The sequence below is a fragment of the Halichoerus grypus genome, chromosome 3 (genome assembly GCF_964656455.1).
Source record: "Halichoerus grypus chromosome 3, mHalGry1.hap1.1, whole genome shotgun sequence".
In the NCBI taxonomy this organism is placed as follows: domain Eukaryota; kingdom Metazoa; phylum Chordata; class Mammalia; order Carnivora; family Phocidae; genus Halichoerus; species Halichoerus grypus.
In genome coordinates this window covers 132987466-133008597 of record NC_135714.1, presented here as the reverse complement: position 1 = coordinate 133008597, position 21132 = coordinate 132987466, and the positions used below count along the sequence as shown (strand labels likewise).

At 37.7% G+C, this 21132-nt stretch overlaps 1 protein-coding gene and 1 long non-coding RNA gene across 4 annotated transcripts in view; both read left to right on the top strand.

Annotated features, from left to right (window-relative positions):
* Positions 1-19861, top strand: part of MAP9 (microtubule associated protein 9) — a 37601-nt gene extending 17740 nt beyond the window's left edge. For all 3 annotated transcript variants that reach the window (XM_036081439.2, XM_078069342.1, XM_078069343.1), the window contains 5 exons: positions 986-1075; positions 2505-2666; positions 2799-2944; positions 3125-3257; positions 15803-19861. In XM_036081439.2, the coding sequence (XP_035937332.2) occupies positions 986-1075; positions 2505-2666; positions 2799-2944; positions 3125-3257; positions 15803-15925 (654 nt within the window). In that variant the 3' untranslated portion in view covers positions 15926-19861. The remainder of the gene's footprint in view (positions 1-985; positions 1076-2504; positions 2667-2798; positions 2945-3124; positions 3258-15802) is intronic.
* On the top strand, positions 3283-5406 carry LOC144381388 (uncharacterized). The gene is made up of 2 exons (XR_013446532.1): positions 3283-3581; positions 4268-5406. It is a non-coding gene; the product is annotated as an uncharacterized LOC144381388 (long non-coding RNA).
* Positions 19862-21132: the final 1271 nt, after the last annotated feature.

Genomic DNA, 21132 nt, shown 5'->3' with positions numbered 1-21132 from the left:
TTCATGGTTGTTTAAGAGAATACGCCATAGCAACTTATGAAAATACGATAAAAGGAAAAATACTGTTAAGGTCTATATGTGTTTTTATACTTTTTCTCCTTAAAATGTATATTGTTAAGAATAAAAAGAGTTTTAATTTTTTCCCGAAACTTTGCATTAAGCTTACACAGAAAAAGACTTTCCTGATTTTTTCACAGTTCCAAAAGAGGTCCTTTTTTTTTTTTGTCTTGTTTGTTATACAAAATAGTACACTTTAGAAAATTGTACTTGTAAATTTCGGAGAAAAATGTTAACTTATGTAGCCATTATATTCAATCTTTGAAGTCTGTTGTTAAAACTAAGAAAGATAAGGTTTATTTTCTTAACTCATGCTCATCTTTATATATTAGAATATTATCAGAAAAAGAAAAATAATACTAGTTTATATAGAACTTCTAAATTTTGTGTTTTGCTCTTTTAAAATTTCTTGGGTGCCTCAGTGGCTCAGTTGGTTAAGTGTCTGCCTTCAGCTCAGGTCATGATCTCAGGGTCCTGGGATTGAGTCCCACATCAGGTTCCCTGCTCAGCAGGGAGTCTGCTTCTTCCTCTTCCTCTGCCCCTCTCCCCTGCTCCTGCTCTCTCTCTTTCTCTCTCCCCCTCACTCTCAAATAAATAAATAAAATCTTAAAATAAAATAAAATTTCTGTCAAATATTTCAGAAATGGATAAGAATTCTGATTCATTTGGGAAACTGAATATTACATACTTTTTTTTTAAAAGATTTTATTTATTTATTTTTTCGAGGGAGAGTGAGAGAGAGAGAGAGAGGCATCATGAGTGTGGGGAGGGGCAGAGGGGAGAAGCAGACCCCCTGCTGAGCAGGGAGCCTGATGTAGGACTGGATCCCAGGACCCTGGGATCATGACCTGAGCTGAAGGCAGACACTTAACCAACTGAGCCACCCAGGCATCCTGAATATTACATACTGTTTTTCTTGTTTTCACAGGAGTGGTTAGAAAAGAAAAATGTGTATTTACATGAAATGCACAGAATTAAAAGGATCGAAAGTGAAAACTTAAGGATCCAAAATGAACAGGTATTCTGAAATATAGAAGTGGAAAATATTCTGGGTTTTTAAGTCAGTAAAATATCTGAGTAACATTTCTAAATCCAGTCTTTTTTTAAATGGCAAAATAACATGTATATAAAAGAATTGATCACTGATTTTATTTCTCTGGTACTTCACACATTTTTAGTTTGATATAAATATAGCCATCTTACATAAAAACAGATGCTCAGAGATTGCTGGTTTTATATGTGTGGAATAGATTTGACACGACTGATTAGGAACTTATTATTACTTGTGACCTCCTATTCACTCTTACTTTACTTTTCACTGTTAAAAATTGACTTCAATCTTATAGCTTAGCCAAGAATGTAAAGGGTCATCAGGTAGGAACCTCCAGTTTTCCTCTTCTCCACCTTGAATTTTATATGTATCCTTAAGACCAGCTCTTACCCGGGCTCTTGACCAGTAGTATCCTTCCCACTCACTGTAGCTGACTCTTGTGTCAGTCTGGCCTGTACTTCGGTCTCTACCTCTAACTCCTGCCTGGGGGCCCAAACAGGCTTAGTTCCCTCCCGACTTCTAAACTAGAAGCCCTTCCCTCTGCCGCCAAGTACTAAATGGATTTAGAAGGAACCCCGGGTCCCCAGTGCCCGGGACTGCATGGAGCAGCCGTGCATGGGTGCGCCTGCGTCCCCATCAGCACCTCTGCAGCCTTAGATGGCTGTGCTCAGTGCCCGACACCTTCTCATGTCCTGTTCGCACCTCGCTGAGGTGGCTTGTACCTTTACTTCTAAAGCATGTTTTCTCTTTATAAGCCTTCATGTCATTTAGCGTTAAGCAATAAGACAAAGAATACTATGGGATTAGATGGCGGTAAGTCAAGTAATAACATTCTTACCGAATCCTCGCCTACATCTTTTCCGGTCTGGCACCCAGTTTCAACATTCAGGCTGCGTTTATTTTTTAACAGGTTTATGCTTTGATGTCAGTCCAAACTCGGGTTCAAAGCAAAGATCCAGGGCTTCCTGCGTGACTTGGCAGGTTGACCTCACTCGGACTTACTTTATAAGCCTGGAACTTTCCTGATCTTTTTCTTGTAATGGAATGTTTTATTATGAGCATTTTGCAGTAGCACTCAGCCTATTATAGTTTATTTTGATAACATTTGTATAGTACGCTTCCAAAAAAGAGTTCTTTCCCGTGAATAGCAGATCAATATCTGATAAATGATTTTAGAAAAGAACATTTTAAACTGCAATGAATAATTCCAATAACATTTTTTTTCTAAATCCACTTGTCCCAACCATTCTAAATAAGTTACCTGCTTTGAAAAACAGTATCTAGAAAGGATGACTATGAAGGGAATTCAACACAATCTGTATGTGTGTGTCTGTATCTACCGCTGTCTGTCCGTCTGTTTATACACACACGTCTGTCTCTTATTTTTTTGAAATAGAAAAGAGCTGCTAAGAGAGAAGAAGCGTTAGCATCCTTTGAGGCCTGGAAGGCTATGAAAGAAAAGGAAGCAAAGAAAATAGCTGCCCAAAAAAGGCTTGAGGCAAAAAACAAGAAGAGAACAGAGGAAGAAAATGCCGTGAGAAAGGGAGAAGCGCTGCAGGTACTCAGTGGCTTGGCGTCCCAGCCTGCATCATGTCGCCTTCTCTGACTACTGTAGATTAGTGACGAGCTGTGGCTCTTCTTCCGTGATCACTTTCACAGTTAACAAGAAAATCGTTATGAACTTTTTCAGGCCTTTGAACGATGGAAGGAGAAAAAAATGGAATATCTTAGAGAGAAAAATAAGAAGGAGAGAGAATATGAAAGAGCAAAGAAGCAGAAAGAGGAGGAAACGATTGCTGAGAAAAGGAAAGATAACCTAACAGCCGTTGAGAAATGGTAATCCCAAAGGAGGGCTATTTTGGTAGATTTCAAGTGAATAACGCTTTAGGCTCTTAAAAAGATTATTTGCTTGAAACTTACTAATGCATCGCCATCTCATTATGGCAAGGATATATTAGGGAATCTTTATTATATCCTCCCCGTTAACCATCCAGTGTTCTCTAATATCCTACATAGGAATGAAAAGAAGGACACTTTTTTCAAAGAAAAGGAGAAAGAGAAAATAAATGAGAAAAGAAGAGAAGAACTGAAAAGAGCAGAGAAAAAAGATAAAGATAAGCAAGCTATTGATGAATATGAAAAATGGCTGGTAGGTATTATCTGTTAATGCTCTTGTGTCTTGTGAATGTACTTTACTCGTGACTTTTCCATCCATTTCCATCCAATTTTCTTTGTCTCTGCCTACTGACCATTTTTACCTGAAGCTGCGTTGTGGAATCCGTTCTCTCCACATGTCTGTCATTTTGTCTTTGATTTACTCATTTCTGTTGACTCTTTTACTATTCCCTCAAGCACTCAGACTTAAAACTTCAGGCATAATGTTCTCCCTTATCTGCATCCCGACATGCAGTCACTTACCAGTCACACCTGTTCTTCCTTTGCAACGATTCTTACGTCTAAAATCATGGAGAGGGTGCCTGGGGGCTCAGTCATTAAGCGTCTGCCTTCGGCTCAGGTCATGATCCCAGGGTCCTGGGATTGAGCCCCGCATCGGGCTCCCTGCTCGGCGGGAAGCCTGCTTCTCCCTCTCCCACTCCCCCTGCTTGTGTTCCCTCTCACGCTGTGTGTGTCTCTCTCTTTCCACAGTTTGGCTATTGTGGACATTGCTGCTATGAACATTGGGGTGCATATGGCCCTTCTTTTCACTACATCTGTGTCTTTGGGGTAAATACCCAGGAGTGCAATTGCTGGGTCATAGGGTAGCTCTATTTTTAAATTTTTGAGGAACCTCCACACTGTTTTCCAAAGTGGCTGTACCAACTTGCATTATAAATATGCATGTTTATCATTTTTTGACCAAGTAAGGCATTCATATGAATAAGTACTTTATACATGAGTAGGTGACACATTCGTATGAGTGGTTAGCACATCCCATCTTGCGGCAATCAAAACGTGTAAAATTGCTCCACTGGCTTTAGGATCCAGTTGAGTTTCTTTCCAGTAGGAATTCTTGTCAAACCTATTTTGAATTCACATCAATCTGCTAGTTAAAAGTACTGTCCGGTGTATTTTTTTTTTTTTAGATTTTATTTATTTATTTGACAGAGAGAGACACAGCGAGAGAGGGAACGCAAGCAGGGGGAGTGGGAGAGGGAGAAGCAGGCTTCCCGCGGAGCAGGGAGCCTGATGTGGGATTGGATCCCAGGACCCTGGGAGCATGAGCCGAGCTGAAGGGAGATGCTCAACCGAGTGAACCACCCAGGCGTCCCTGTCCAGGGTATTCTGTGGTTGTATTTCTCTGGTTAGGACTGAACTTGAGCAGCCTTTCATTTGTATAAGGGTCATTTGTAATTTTGTTTGTAAATTGTTAATTCATAGACTTTGCACATTTTTCTCTTGGTCTTTTTCTTGATTTTTAGAAGCTTGTTTATATACCAGGGCAATTAGGCTGTCATTTCTGGTAGGAGTTACAACTACTTTTTTCCCATTGGTTTGTTGGTCTCTCAACTTTGCATATAGTATTTTATGCCATGAAAATTTTTCTTTTATTTTCTGGTGTCAAATTTATCAGTCTTTTGGGTTCTGATTTTCAAGTGTAGTTGAAAAAAACTTTCTTTATAACTCGAGGTTAAATGAAATGCTCCCATTTTCCTTCTAGTAACATTATGACTTAATATCTTCGCATTTTAACATTTGATTCGCTTGTAATTTACCTCGATAATACTGAGATACATGATTTGGACTTTATTTTTTCCAAACTCACCTCCTATGAAATAGCCTATCTTTTACCCATTGATTTGAGGTACTGCCTTTGTTATATGATACCTTCTCAGATTTTAGGGACTGTTTCTTGACTTTCTGTTTGTGGTCAATCTCAAATCTCATGGTACATGTTCCAGTACCATACTGTTTCATTATCAGGGCTTTATATATTTTCATATCTGTTTTGTTTAATCTTTCTTCATAGCTCTTCTTTCAAAGTATTTCTGACTGTTACTGTTTACTTTTTCACATCAACTTTAGAACAAACAGTAGCTAGAGAGGCATGCAGGACACAAAGCAGGCTATTTAAGATAGGATAAAAAGATGAAGCACTTAGGAATAAACTTAAGAAATGTGCAAGACCACTATGAAGAAAATTTTAGAGCACTTCCGCAGGACCCAAATAAAGACTTGAGAACATGGATCAAAACTGCTCTTGGATAGAAACACTCAGTCTTATAATGATGTTATAGATGTCAGTGCTCCCTGAAGTAATTTACAAATTTAATGTAATCCTAATAAAAATACCAACAGAATTTCTTCTTGCTTACGTATTGATTTTAGTGCTGCTTTATGCTAATTCCTTGCAGAAAAACAGTAAGAAAATAAAGTGATCAAAATTGGTTGGATGGTTTGAATGAGGAAGGTAGTGTTTCATGATGGCTTCCTTAAACTCTTAAAGAGTGCTTGCTTCTAAGAAAAATTAAACTCTTCTTCTATCAAGGAAACATACCAACTGTGCCAGATCACTCAGGGCAACTAAATGTACATGTTTTTCAGTTTTATTTTCACATACTCTTGAAGATGGAATAGAATTTTCTTAATGACTAAGTCACCGTGAGGTACATTATGTTTATTACAGTATTTAGTCACTTTCTTATTCTAATCAGCCCTCTGGAGAACAAAAACTCATCAATCAAAGATGAAAATGAAAATAACTTGTTTTGATATGTAGTATAATCTTGACAAATATAATGCTACTTATAAAAACATCCAATCACAATATGTTACAGATCTAGTCCTCCAAATTACCAATTTCTTATTGCAATTTATTTGCAAAAAGAATGGAAAAATACCCCACATGGAAGTCTAAGAACTTCAATTTTCTTTTTCTTTTTTTTTTTAATTTTATTATGTTATGTTAGTCACCATACAATACATCCTTAGTTTTTGATGTAGTGATCCACGATCCATTGTTTTCGTATAACACCCAGTGCTCCATGCAGTACGTGCCCTCCTTAATACCCATCACCGGGCTAACCAATCCCCCCTCCCCCCTCCCCTCTAAAACCCTGTTTGTTTCTCAGGTCCATAGTCTCTCATGGTTCATCTCTCCCTCCAATTCCCCCCCCCCCATTTTTCCCTTCCTTCTCCTAATGTCCTCCATGCTATTCCTTATGTTCCACAAATAAGTGAAACCATATGATAATTGACTTTCTCTGCTTGACTTATTTCACTTAGCATAATCTCCTCCAGCCCCATCCATGTTGATGTAAAAGTTGGTATTCATCCTTTCTGATGGCTGAGTAATATTCCATTGTATATATGGACCACATCTTTATCCATTCATCTATTGAAGGGCATCTCGGCTCTTTCCACAGTTTGGCTATTGCGGACATGGCTGCTATGAACATTGGGGTGCATATGGCCCTTCTTTTCACTACATCTGTGTCTTTGGGGTAAATACCCAGGAGTGCAATTGCTGGGTCATAGGGTAGCTCTCTTGTTAATTTTTTGAGGAACCTCCACACTGTTTTCCAAAGTGGCTGTACCAACTTGCATTCCCACCAACAGTGTAAGAGGGTTCCCCTTTCTCCACAACCTCTCCAACATTTGTTGTTTCTTTCCCTGTCCATTTTTGCCATTCTAACTGGTGTAAGGTGGTATCTCAGTGTGGTTTTGATTTGGATTTCCCTGATGGCTAATGATGATGAACATTTTTTCATGTGTCTGTTAGCCATTTGTATGTCTTCTTCAGAGAAGTGTCTTTTCATATCTTCTGCCCACTTTTTGACTTGATTATTTGTTTTTTGGGTATTGAGTTTGAGAAGTTCTTTATAGATCTTGGATACCAGCCCTTTATCTGTAGTGTCATTTGCAAATATCTTCTCCCATTCTGTGGGTTGCCTCTTTGTTTTGTTGACTGTTTCCTTTGCTGTGCAGAAGTTTTTATCTTCATGAAGTCCCAAAAGTTCATTTTTGCTTTTGTTTCACTAGCTTTTGAGATGTATCTTGAAAGAAGTTCCTGTGGCCGATGTCAAATAGGTTACTGCCTATGTTCTCCTCTAGGATTTTGATGGATTCCTGTCTCACATTGAGGTCTTTCATCCACTTTGAGTTTATCTTTGTGAATGGTGTTAGAGAACGGTCGAGTTTCATTCTTCTGCATGTGGCTGTCCAATTTTCCCAGCACCATTTATTGAAGAGACTATCTTTTTTCCATTGCATGTTTTTTCCTGCTTTGTCAAAGATTATTTGACCATAGAGTTGAGGGTCCATATCTGGGTTCTCTATTCTGTTCCATTGGTCTATATATCTGTTTTTGTGCCAGTACCATGCTGTCTTGGTGATCACAGCTTTGTAATATAGCTTGAAATCGGGCAACATGATGCCCCCAGCTTTGTTTTTCTTTTTCAACATTTCCTTGGTGATTCGGGGTCTTTTCTGATTCCATACAAATTTTAGGATTGTTTGTTCCAGCACTTTGAAAAATGTCATTGGAATTTTGATTGGGATGGCATTGAAGGTATAGATTGCTCTGGGTAGCATAGACATTTTAACAATGTTTATTCTTCCGATCCATGAGCATGGAATATTTTTCCATCTTTTTGTGTCTTCTTCAATTTCTTTCATGAGTGTTTTGTAGTTCCTAGAGTATAGACCCTTTACCTCTTTGGTTAGGTTTATTCCGAGGTATCTTACGGTTTTTGGTGCTATTGTAAATGGAATCGTTTCTCTAATTTCTCTTTCTACACTTGTGTTGTTAGTGTGTAAGAAAGCAACTGATTTCTGTGCATTGATTTTGTATCCTGCCACATTACTGAATTGCTGGACGAGTTCTAGTAATTCGGGGGTGGAGTCTTTTGGGTTTTCCACATAAAGTATCATGTCGTCTGCAAAAAGAGAGAGTTTGACTTCTTCTTTGCCAATTTGAATACCTTTTATTTCTTTTTGTTGTCTGATTGCTGTTGCTAGGACTTCTAGTACTATGTTGAACAACAGTGGTGAGAGTGGGCACCCTTGACGTGTTCCTGATCTTAAGGGAAAGGCTCTCAGCTTTTCCCCATTGAGGATGATATTTGCTGTGGGTTTTTCATAGATGGATTTTATGAGCTTGAAGAATGTTCCCTCTATCCCTATACTCTGAAGAGTTTTAATCAGGAAAGGATGCTGTATTTTGTCAAATGCTTTTTCTGCATCAATTGAGAGGACCATATGGTTCTTCTCCCTCCTCTTATTAATGTGTTCTATCACATTGATTGATTTGCGAATGTTGAACCACCCTTGCATCCCGGGGATAAATCCCACTTGGTCATGGTGGATGATCCTTTTAATGTATTGTTGGATCCTATTAGCTAGGATTTTGTTGAGGATTTTGGAATCCATATTCATCAGGGATATCGGTCTGAAATTCTCCTTTTTGATGGGGTCTTTGCCTGGTTTGGGGATTAAGGTAATGCTGGCCTCGTAGAATGAGTTTGGAAGTTTTCCTTCTGTTTCTATTTTTTGAAACAGCTTCAGGAGAATAGGTATTATTTCTTCTTTGAATGTTTGGTAGAATTCCCCAGGGAATCCATCAGGCCCTGGACTCTTGTTTTTTGGGAGGTTTTTGATCACTGCTTCAATCTCGTTACTGGTTATTGGCCTATTCAGGTTGTCAATTTCTTCCTGTTTCAGTCTTGGCAGCTTATAGGTTTCCAGGAAGGCCTCCATTTCATCCAGATTGCTCAGTTTATTGGCATATAGTTGTTGATAATAATTTCTAATAATTGTTTCTATTTCCTTGGTGTTAGTCGTGATCTCTCCCCTTTCATTCATAATTTTATTAATTTGGGTCCTTTCTCTTTTCTTTTGGATAAGTCTGGCCAGTGGTTTATCAATGTTATTAATTCTTTCAAAGAACCAACTTCTAGTTTCGGTGATCTGATCTACTGTGTTTCTGGTTTCTAATTCATTGATTTCTGCTCTAATTTTAATTATTTCTCTTCTAATGTGTGACTTAGGCATCGTTAGTTGCTTTTTCTCTAGTTCTTTAAGGTGTAGAGTTAGTTGGTGAATTCGGGATTTTTCTATTTTTTTGAGTGAGGCTTGGATGGCTATGTATTTCCCCCTTAGGACCGCCTTTGCAGTATCCCATAGGTTTTGGACCGATGTGTTTTTGTTCTCATTGATTTCCACGAATTGTTTAAATTCTTCTTTGATTTCCTGGTTGACCCAAACATTCTTGAGCAGAGTGTTTTGAATTTCTGCCAAATTTTTTCTTGTGATTGAGTTCCAGTTTTAGAGCATTGTGGTCTGAGAATATGCAGGGAATAATCTCAATCTTTTGGTATCGGTTGAGACCTGATTTGTGACCCAGTATATGGTCTATTCTGGAGAAAGTTCCATGTGCGCTCGAGAAGAATGAGTATTCTGTTGTTTTAGGGTGGAATGTTCTGTAAATATCTATGAGGTCCATCTGGTCCAATGTATCATTCAAAGCTCTTGTTTCCTTGTTGATTTTCTGCTTCGATGATCTGTCCATTGCTGAGAGTGGAGTATTGAGGTCTCCTACAATTAACGTATTGTTATCAATATGACTTTTTTTTGGTTAACAGTTGGCTTATGTAGAGGGCTGCTCCTATGTTGGGGGCATAGATATTTACAATTGTTAGATCTTCTTGTTGGATAGACCCTTTAAGAATGATATAGTGTCCTTCTGTGTCTCTTATTACAGACTTTAGTTTAAAATCTAATTTGTCTGATATAAGAATTCCTACCCCAGCTTTCTTTTGAGGTCTGCTGGCATGGAAGATGGATATCCATCCCTTCCCTTTCGGTCTGGTTGTATCTTTAGGTTCAAAATGAGTCTCTTGTAGACAGCATATGGATGGGTCCTGTCTTTTTATCCAATCTGCAACCCTGTGCCGTTTTATGGGAGCATTTAGGCCATTCAGGTTGAGAGTGATTATTGAAAGCTATGAATTAATTGTCATCATGTTGCCTGTGAAGACGTTGTTTTTATAGATTGTCCCTGTAAATTTCTGTTGTATATCATTCTTGGGGTCTTTCTCCTTTTATAGAACCCCCCTTAATATTTCTTGCAGGACCGGCTTAGTGGTCACATATTCTTTCAGCTTCTGCCGGTCGTGGAAGCTCTGTATCTCTTCATCCATTCTAAATGAAAGCCTTGCCAGATAAAGTATTCTTGGCTGCATGTTCTTCTCATTTAGTACCCTGAATATGTCTTGCCAGGCCTTTCTGGCTTGCCAGGTCTCTGTGGATAGGTCTGACGTTATTCTGATGTTCCTCCCTCTGTACGTAAGGAATCTCTTCCCCCTAACTGCCCTTAAGATGGTTTCCTTGGTTCTAAGATTTGCAAGTTTTACTATTACATGCCGGGGTGTTGGCCTGTTTTCCTTGATCTTAGGAGGGGTCCTCTCTGCCTCTAGGACTCGAATGTTTATTTCATTCCCCAGATTAGGGAAGTTCTCAGCTACGATTTGCTCAAATACATCTTCTAGCCCTCTCTCTCTCTCCACTCCCTCCGGGATTCCAATTATTCTGACATTGGAACGCTTCATGGTGTCACTTATTTCTCTGATTCTATTTTCATGGATTCTGAGTTGTTTTTCCCTGGCCTCCTTTTTTCCCTTTTTATCTATTATATTGTCTTCCAGGTCGCTTATTCTCTCTTCTGTCTCAGTTACCCTAGCTGTTAGATTATCTAGAGTGGATTGGATCTCATTGATAGCATTTTTAAGTTCTGCCAATTCACCTTTTATTTCTGCCCTTAGAGACTCTATGTTGCCATTAATTGATTTCTCCATTCTAGCCATTGTCTTCACAATTGCTAGCCTGAATTCCATCTCCGAGATCTTGGTTATATCTGCATCCATTTGTAAATCTGCAGCATAAGTCATAATCTCTGAGTCTTTTCTGTTTTGGGGGCTCCTCCTCCTAGTCATTCTGTTGATGGGTGTTTGAGGGAATGTATAGAGTCCAGATTATTGACCAGAACCCAAGCAAGATGCACCTGTTTTCTTGGGACCTTAGGGTTGCTGGCCTCTTGTTTTCCCAGCCTGTGGGAGGGGCCTGCCGCGCTGTTACTCAGGCAACCCTGTTTGGGCGGAGTTGCCCTGCGCCCCTGTGGCGGGGGATGGGCTCAGTGGGAATCAGTCTTTGGGGCTTTTGTTCTCTGGTGCCTTTCCCTGGTGGCTTTCCACATCTCTTCCACGAGTCAGAGCAGAAGAGACCGTTTCCAACCCTCTACCTCAGAGCAGAGAGATCGCAGTCTGTTCTTCAGTGAGTTCTCCAGGCCACACTATCTCTGTTTCTGTCCGTGCTGCTATAAACTGCAGCGTCCTGGGTTGTGCGCCCCTCCGCAGCGCCCCCAGTCCTGCCTCCAGGTCGGGGCACCTCTCTGCCCTTTGTGCTTCTAAAACTGCCAACCGCTCCCAGTTCGCTCACGCGACTCCACTGCTCCGGGTTTCTGCCCCGGGGGCTACAGTTCACCGGTGTGACCCTGGCGCTCTGGGTTTCCGTCTGGGGGGCTGCAGTTTGTGTGCGCGCGACCCCGCTGCAGCTCTGGGTTTCTGTTCCGGGGACTGCCCTAAAGTCCTTTCCCCACCTCTACTGGTCTGCGAGTCTGTGCCCCGTCCTCAGCGCACGAGGCTGTCACTCACCGGCGGTGTAGGATCCCCATGGCCAGGCACCCTCCCACTGCCGTTTATCCTCCGATATCTGCCTGCGGAATCACGGCTCCCCGCTTCGTACCTCAAAACCAACCGCCTGCGATATTCTGTTTGTAGAGATCCAGATCTTCTTACATCTCAGGCTGGTTTCGTGGGAGCTCAGAGTGGTCTGGTAGATATCCAGCTCAATTCCGGGGACCAGCTGAAATAGGGTCTCCTACTCCTCCGCCATCTTTCCTAAGAACTTCAATTTTAATGTAAAGTTACATCTCAAAATTTTGTTATAAAAATCTAGCTTGAGTAGTGAGCATTGGATTGGTTATTGTTTTAGGTGAAAGTTACAGCCAAAGATCAGTAAGACTCTCTTCTTCATGCTGGTTCCCAGATTAATTAATAGTTACCATTAATAAGAAAATGAGTAAAAAATTCACACTCCAACAGTCAATACTCAGAAGGACTGTTTAACGAGGTTCTTTTGATTATTCCAGATAGCCTTATTGATCATCTTAATTAATATTAAGGTTGATAATTAGTTGCTTATTTCCTATTCTGACTTTCTTAGCCCCTACTAGTAAGAGCAAACTTGTTTCATGTTTCCCTCTCTCTCCCCATGTTAAATGGAATGGACAAAAAGAGGTTTGTTCAGTCAGTTTCTGTGGACACAGCCTAGTCATTGCTTTTCTGCTCCCTAGTTGGAGGGTCTGCCTCTCTCTAACATATAAAATAATTGACAGTGACCCAATTATAGTTTTTTGGTTTTGGGGTTTTTTTTTTGTTTTGTTTTTCTCAATTAGGATTCTGAAAGGAGATTCCCTCTTTGCTTCAGTAGGAGTAGCAAGCATTGGAGGAAAATGTTAAGACAGAAAATAGGAATTTCATACCTCTCTTCATTCCTTTTGTTCTATGTAAATAATTGTATGCTGATGGAAACCTTGCGTTATGGTATTCTCCTTGTGACACCTCTCAATTCCATACATATGCTGGTGAAAGAATCATAGACACCTCATAATTTACCAAAATGCTGTCCCTCCCAAGCCATCCAGCCCGCAGAGGCAACATTGTCTAAGGGTTCCTGGATACTGTTGCTCTTTGAGAAAATCACCAATATAAGGAAACCACCAAACTTTATAGTGTTAGCAGAGACTTGGAGAAATGAAGAGACAATCTGAGCTGCAGGATGAAAAGAGCAAGTACTACTAACATTTCAAGCATTCCTGGATTAATGTTTAAATTTCATAGTAATCCTCACATAGTCATTTCTTTGAAGGGAGTGTGTGCAGGGAAACAAAATGGTTCTAAAATTCATCCAGTATAATAAAAATGTGAGAATATGGACGATAATATTTTCAAAATAAGATGAAGTGTAGGACTGTTTCCATCAAGCAGTAAAATATAAATTTACCATTCCACTCTCCCATGAACCAGCATTCTTCTCTCCTGGATTATTCCTATCACTTTCCAAAATGTATAATTCTTAATTCCTCATTTGCCTCCAGATGTGGCTCCACATTTCACTGCTCTTTTTTTTAATAGCTAAACTTCTACAATTTTTATTTACACTTCTTGGTTCTCCATACCCTTTTCACCCTCAGCACACTCCGGACTTGTCTCTTTCACCATCACTATACTGAAACTACGCTTGGAAAGTTAGTTTTGCCAAACCATCTAGCCATCCAGTTGTGTTGTTTTCTGCTACATTCCCCAGACCTCTCAAACATTCTGCGTGGTCGCTTTCCCCTTGTGGCAACTGTCTTCTCCCCTGGGTGCCCTGCTCCCCTGGTGTCTCTCATTTCTCTGCCTTCCTCCTCAGTGTCACTGTTGACTTCTCTTAACCTGTGTTCCAGATGTTACCGTGGCCTGCAGGCCCCACAGCACCTCACTCACCTGCCTTTTTTTTCTCGTCTGGTACCCCCTCCTGTCTTCCGCTCAGTTTGAGTCGTGCTGGCTCACGCTGGCTCTCTTGTTTTCTCTCACATCCCATGTGTCTCCCACATGTCGGAGCCCTCACACATACTGTTCGCTCTGCTTGGAATGCTCTCTCCTCAGTGCCTCTCACAAGGGGCTTCTCTTACCCATCTTGTCTCACTTTGAAGTGACTTTCCCTGAATCCACTTTTCTTTGAACGTAAGTACTCCCTTTTATTCTTTAACAATCACAACAACTTTTTTATATGTTCCATAGAAATTCTCACCATTTGAAATGATCTGTTGTTTATTTAATTGTTTATTAACTATCCGTTTTGAAAATCCCCTGAGGGACAAGGACCGAATCTGTGTGTTTGGATTTTAGAATCACTTTATGCATGGTCTCCAGTATGTATACTGCTTGACCTACAGTAGGATCTCAGTGCTTAACAGTTGAATGAATGAACACAAATCAAAGCAGTGTAATACCAGTAAAATAATAGACCCCCCCCCCCCAGGATCTCTCAGAACCTGTTACAAGTAAAGATGTGCCATATAATAAAGTGACACAAATTAATAGATGCAAGGAAACTATAACTTGGGTTATTTGTGTGACATTTGGGCATGAAATCACTTCAAAGAAACAGCAATAGAAACTTCAAAAGCACCTAAGCGTTAAATATAAAATGCCAAACAATAGAAGAACTGAAAGAAAATAAGACACTATCAAGTCTTACAGGGATAAGATGCTTTTCTAAACCGAGAAGTGCTATAGAAATAACAAAGGAAAACATGAACAGATATTGAATTTAAAATCATTAATGCATTAACATAAAAAGTCAGTGTAGGTGCTGCTTGGAGGGTGGATTCCTACAGCTGCTTTGGAAAATAAATCATTTCCCAGCAAAGTTGAACATATTAATACCCTAGAAAACCAACAGTTTCACTCCTAGGCATATACATGGAGAGAAAATCTTGTAAGTACAAGGAAGCAAACAGGGATTTTTATAGTATTGTCTTTACATGGAGAAAAAAAACCATCATGTTTTCAATTACAACAAAAATAGGTTAACAAATGGTGATAAGTTGACATGCTGGAATTCTATGAATATTCTATGGAATATCAATGAACTAGAGCTATAATTCACATAGGTGGATCTTAGAGATATTAAGATGAATAAAAAAGGAAGTTGCAAAAAATATATAGCATGTTACCTTTTACTCTAATAAAAACATGCAAAACAAAATTACTTGTTTTGGGATTAACAACATTTATAATACAAGTATGAAGAGATGCACTGGAATGCTAAGCATCAAATTGAGAGTAATGGTTACCTCAGTGGGGTGGAGAGGAAGCAGTGTGATGAAGGAATGAACACAGACCTTCAAAAGTATTGGTCGTTTTTTGTTTTTTTTTCATAAGGCAGATGGGCATACAGGTTTTGATTACATTATTGTTTAAACAATTGTCTTGGCTGAAATATTAGTATTTCTTAATTTTTTTTTTGCTAAAAAGGACTAAAATTAATGTAGATAAAATGTTGGCTTTGCAAAGATAATATTTATCATATGAAAATATAAAATTGCCAAACATTAAAAGCATTGATACCCATATAGTTAGATGAGCCAGATAATTGAGCAAAAAAATTCACAAAAAGGCTAAAGAAATAAAAATGTGCTCAAGCTTAATAATAAAGAAGCAAAGAAACATGAGACTTAATTTTCAACTATTTATAAAAATTTTTAAGTATCCCTGCTGTCATGGCATATTCAACCTTTGCACCCAGTAAATTTAGTTCTGAGAATCTGTTCTCAGAAAGACATCACTAACTTCTCATAATTATACTCTTTGAGTTATAGAATTATAGGTCTTTTTTTCCCATTTTTCATAATTTTGTTTAAATATTATCACTTTTAATATGAAAAAATAAGTGATCAAGTGGTGCATTAATACCTGTTGGTAGTATACTTATAAATGAGCAATATTCTCAGCCACTATTCCTTTATAACCAGTTAAATAGGAAGTGACATTTAAATGTCTTATAATAGATTACTTTGTTCTTTAGCAAGCAACTTGATTTGAAAATAATGCTCATATACGTATATAAATTTATAGTTTTCTATTTTTTTTTTAGGAAAAGAAAGAAAGGCAGGAAAGAATTGAACGAAAACAAAAGAAACGTCATTCCTTTCTTGAAAATGAGGCACTTCCTCCCTGGAGCCCTCCAAGCAGAACTGTGTTCTCAAAAGTGTTTTGATGATTCTCATTTTTACATTATTTAGTTATTTATCAGTTCACCATTTTAGCCACTATTTATTCAATTAGTTATAGTTAGAAGAGTCTATTTTAATTAAATGCCAGCCATTTCCACTGACAATGGAAAAGATGCTTTGGAGTTTAATCAGTGACATGATTGAAAGCATTTTTTTGGACTGTAGGTAAACTGCCTCAAATGAGAAAGTAGTAATCAGATTGCTCTTACCATTCTAATGACTCTTTATCATGTCCTCACAGTCCTCACAATCAGATGATCCATGGTCACTTTCTCTAAGCTGTGCATGGTATTTAAGTGTGTTTATTCCCCGGAATGAAAAGGAAACCTCTAGGTACTATAATCATTGAAATAATTGAATCTGAATGAGTGTGCATCTAGATTCAGGTTTTAAAAGGAATTGTCGCTGGGGGGGTGTGTGTGTGTGTGTATTTTTTTCCTCCCAAAACTGATCTTAAGCTCGAGCAGTTGCACTTAAACTCTGCAAGTTAGGGTTTCAGTCAGTTGAGGCAGTAGTTCAGTAGAACTCAAATCATCAAGGCATTTTGTTTAAAAAGTTTGCCTTATGTTTTAATATGAGTTTTATCTGTCCCAGACCTTAACGTGACAATCATAGGCACTTTATAATGAGTAGACCTCTGAAATGTGTCTTTTAGATTCTATCTCACTTTATTATTTCAGTGGTACCAAAAAAAATATCCATTTCTTGGTAGTGAATATACTTATACAGTAGTTATGGAAATTCCATAAGAGCTCAAGGTCATTATCACTGTTAATAATTTTTTCCAGACTAAAGCCATAAAGGTGATAAAGGCAATTTTTGATCTCTTAGCTTTTTCCAGAGTCTTATAGCTTATATTTAGAAGACAGCTGTATAGGAAGACAATTTGTAGAAAATGCCCAAAGAATCTTTATTTACTTATTTGATCACTGCATATCTTTATATTAATTGAACTTGTACTTGAACTGCTCAGCTAGTTTATCACAGACCAAATGTATGCTCTCAGAGCTGAAATACTACTTTAGCCAATGATGCCATGCAATGATGGATGAGAATAAATAATTACTATTTATTAAGCACCTAATGTGTGCCCTCTGCTGGATCTTTACAAATGTCAATTCTTATCTTTACAACAGTTATTCAATGTAGGTGTTATTTTGCAGATAAAAAATACTGAGACTCGGAGAAATAACTTGCCATACATTTAGCATGTGACAGAATTGGAATTAGAATTAAGTCTTTCTCCCTCCAGAATCAATATGCTCATTTTTATGCTCTATATTATAAACACATTTTAACTCTCAGATCCTAATATCATGTATTGTTATCTGGAGATTATCTTTCCTTTAAGAAATATCTGTTATTAGAGATGGTGAACTTTATTAGATCTATGAAATGAAAGAAGTTTCCATAATATTTAAAGGTTTAGTCAAATGCCTTGTACCTACTGTTAGAATGTCAGGAAAGCCAGCAGGTTGTGGAACATAGGCTTTAAGATAGTCACTCAGGACGTTTCACTCAGAGGCTTAACCTTGCTGCGGTGTGTGTGCAAGATAAGGAAGATATCATGGATCACTTCCTATGATCACATCAGTGCTACAGATAAATTTGTTTTAAATTTATAAACAAAACTAGAAGCCTTTTTATACTGCCAGGAACTAGGAGCATACTTCATGAACTTGAAACTGTTACCATCAACGTGTATTATCAACATGGGATTTAGCTTCTTTCATTTTCACCAAATATATATATGGTGCCTACCAGAATGAATCGTTGTTTCTGGTACCGAATTAGCTATTCAGAGCTAGAAAGGTATTTGCAAATTTCAGGAAAGTAAAAGGAAGAAAGATCAGGGACATGAGATCATAAATGTATGTGTCATAAATTTCATATTAAATATTTGCTTAAACTTCCCAATTATTTTCTTCTTCATTATCATATTTAGTAGCTTGCCATTATCGTTTCTTAGTTGTTGTGAGCATTGAATGAAATGAGTAAAGCATATAGCATTGTTTACATTTATTGCCTATCAAGAGCCCTGCATTTCCCCACTTCATGTATGTGAGAAGAAAGTTAACATAGGCACGGTTCATAATGGTTATTTGACATACATTTTTAGCATACAAGAAGAAATCTCCGCTTTCCTGGCTAGTCTAGCACTCAAAGGAGAATACAGAGGTGACCTGTCTTAGGGAGTTCCTAAAAAGAAATCTAAATACTAATTTCTTAGCACTGCTTGTGAAGTAGGATCAAAAGAGAAATTGAGGTGTTCGCAGAAGACCCAGCAAGTCGTTTCCCTCAAAAGGGGAAGTTTGTCTTACTATGATAAATAATATATTATTTCCAGTTTACAGCGACCCATGCTGGTCAGCTATCTAGTTGAATGAAATCCTGTCTTCTCCTGCAGCAGAAATAAAGCTGAGTTTTAGGAGCTGGGTGAAAGTAAAGTACTATTTACTTTCTGAGATCCGAAGAGGTGAATCAAGCCTGGTAATATTCTCTTGAATGTATTTATCTGTGTAAGGGGTATGAGTTCCCCATATGTCCTTAAAAGTATCAAATATCAATATACATATTTGCTCATCAAGTTTTCATTAATTTATAATAAGAGGGAATTCAAATTCAAATTAAGGACACTAAAAGCCTATAGGTTTTCAGATGAAACTTCTAGTTTTGTAAATTGTATTGATCCCTTGAATGCCAACACTTCAAAGTAAAGAAAATAAGAATTTAATGAATATTTTAAGACATTACTGAAAAGAATTTCCCGAGAAATTGACTTATCAGTACAAAAAATAAAATTTTAGACACAATGTATTTTCCATAGCAACCAAGAAAGTAGTGTTACATAAATAAAGAGAAACTATATGGCATTTTGGATCAGAAGGAAGAGGCAGTTTTCTTAAAGAAGATAAGAAGTATTCAGGGATAACAGTTTTTCAGTGGTTTGTATCATATCATGTTTTGAAAATGTTAGTGGTTCATTTATTGTTTTAATAGTATTGAAACCGATATTTTTCACTGTTGCCAAAGCAGTAGCTGATAATAGTTAAGTGTCCACAGTGGTATTACCTTAGAGTGATAAAACTGCATCTGGAAGGGTTTTTAATACTTTAATAAAACTGGCCCAAACCCTATTTCCAAGGTGAACAAGACTACTCTGACTTGTCCAAGCCCATACCACTAACCATAAGAATCCGGAGTTAGAGATCAGGTGTCCAGTTTTCTAGTTGTAATCTGCCCACCATTCCACAATTTTGAGAATCTGGTAAAACTTTTCACGCTAACTTTTGTAACCATGGTCATTTTCAACTTGGTTCATTGTGATCCTCTCAGATGGTCCCTTATTCTTCCAGTGCCTTCTCCATTACTCCACCAGATCAAGGCTCTTTGGGCACCTACACTACTACTTCCTGGGTGGGGGAGGACTGAAGTTTCTCAAGCCCTGAGTCACAGGTGAAGATACAGTGGAAAAAAGGAATTTCACAAAATGGGAGAAATTGCATGTTACTCAAAGTAGTTCCCAAGAATAAACTAGTACAGAAAACAAATTTTCCTGATGTCATCTTGGCTCTAATTTCAGTAGTGCTATATTAACAGGTATTTAGACCCATATGCTTCCATGCTACACAAAGCAAAGATATTATCAATTGCCCTGCTTCCTAGGTACATTGGCTGACAGAATAATGAATGCTATGTAAATGCTTAACTGAACACTTCCCTGAATTCTTTTTGCTTCAAAATTTTATGTGATTTGATTATTTTGAAACATGTTACATGTAACCGTATAATGTTAACTAAATTATTGGTATTAAATTAAGATGTTGTTTTAAGAATTACTTGAGGAGATGTATTTAATGTCTGCTGCTTAGTAGCATACTTCATTTTGTGCTGAATTAAAGTTAACCATTCAAGATTTATTTTATTGGGTGACATTATTTCTTGATTGTGCCAAATTTCATTTCATAACTTTGGAAAATGTGGTATGAGTTTTATCTGTGGGCTAACGATGAAATAATCATTGCATTTTGCAGCAACATGGTTGGATCTAGAGAGTATAATGCTAAGGGAAATAAGCCAGTCAGAGAAAGACAAATACCATATGATTTCACTCATATGTAGAATTTAAGAAACAAAACAAAGAAAGAAAATCCACCTCTTAACTATAGAGAATAGAGGGTGACCAGAGGGTAGGTGGGTGGGGGATGGGTGAAATAGGTGAAGGGGATGAAGAGCACACTTGTCATGATGAGCACTGAGAAGTGTATAGAATTGTGGAGTCACTATTTTGTACACCTGAAATTAACAGAACACTGTATGGTAAGTACACCAGAATTTTTTTAAAAAGTTGAAATAATCATATTATGCTGATACGCCTTTTACTAGAAATGACTGAAAAATTTTTTTAAATGACTGAAAATTTGGATATAAACCTTTCTTTTACTTGAAATACTACACAAATTACAAAAGTAATGCAATTATAAAATTATCAAATAGTTAAAAAGTGCAAATAGCAAAAATAACCCACATTCCCATCTCCCCAAAATAATCATAGTTAACGTATTTTGTACTCTTCCAGCTTTTAATTTCCAGTGCATTTTTTCCTGTAGTTGGAATTAAATGGAGGATGAAGAAAATAGAGATACAATTCCCTCTCTCTCTTTCTGTTTTTTCTCTGTGTCTCTGTCTCTCTCCCATACTACCTGTGTGTATATACATATGTGTTGTATGTCTATATATATGTCTATATATCTCTATATTTCTCTCTATATATACAGATATATATAGTTGAGTGGAAAACTCGGGTAACCAAATATGCAGTTTGATCTCATTTTCTATTTTAAAGAATAAAAAGAAGTTTGAATATATGCATGTAATCATATGTGTTGTATTTCTATATATATCTGGTTACCAGAGTTTCTATATATATTTGGTTACCCGAGTTTTCCACTCAGCAATATATAATGAACATATTTCCATGCTATTATGCTTTTTCTAATAATCTTTGATGCTGCAACTACAATTTAACCTATTTTGGGCAATTTGTTTCCTTATAAATGTTTACTATAGTAAGTAGTAATACAGCCAACATTCTTGTAACAAAATCTTTTGTTATTAAGAGGGTGGACCTCATTAAATCTATAAAAGGAAAAAAGAATTCATAATATTTAAGGAGTTAGTCAAATGCTTT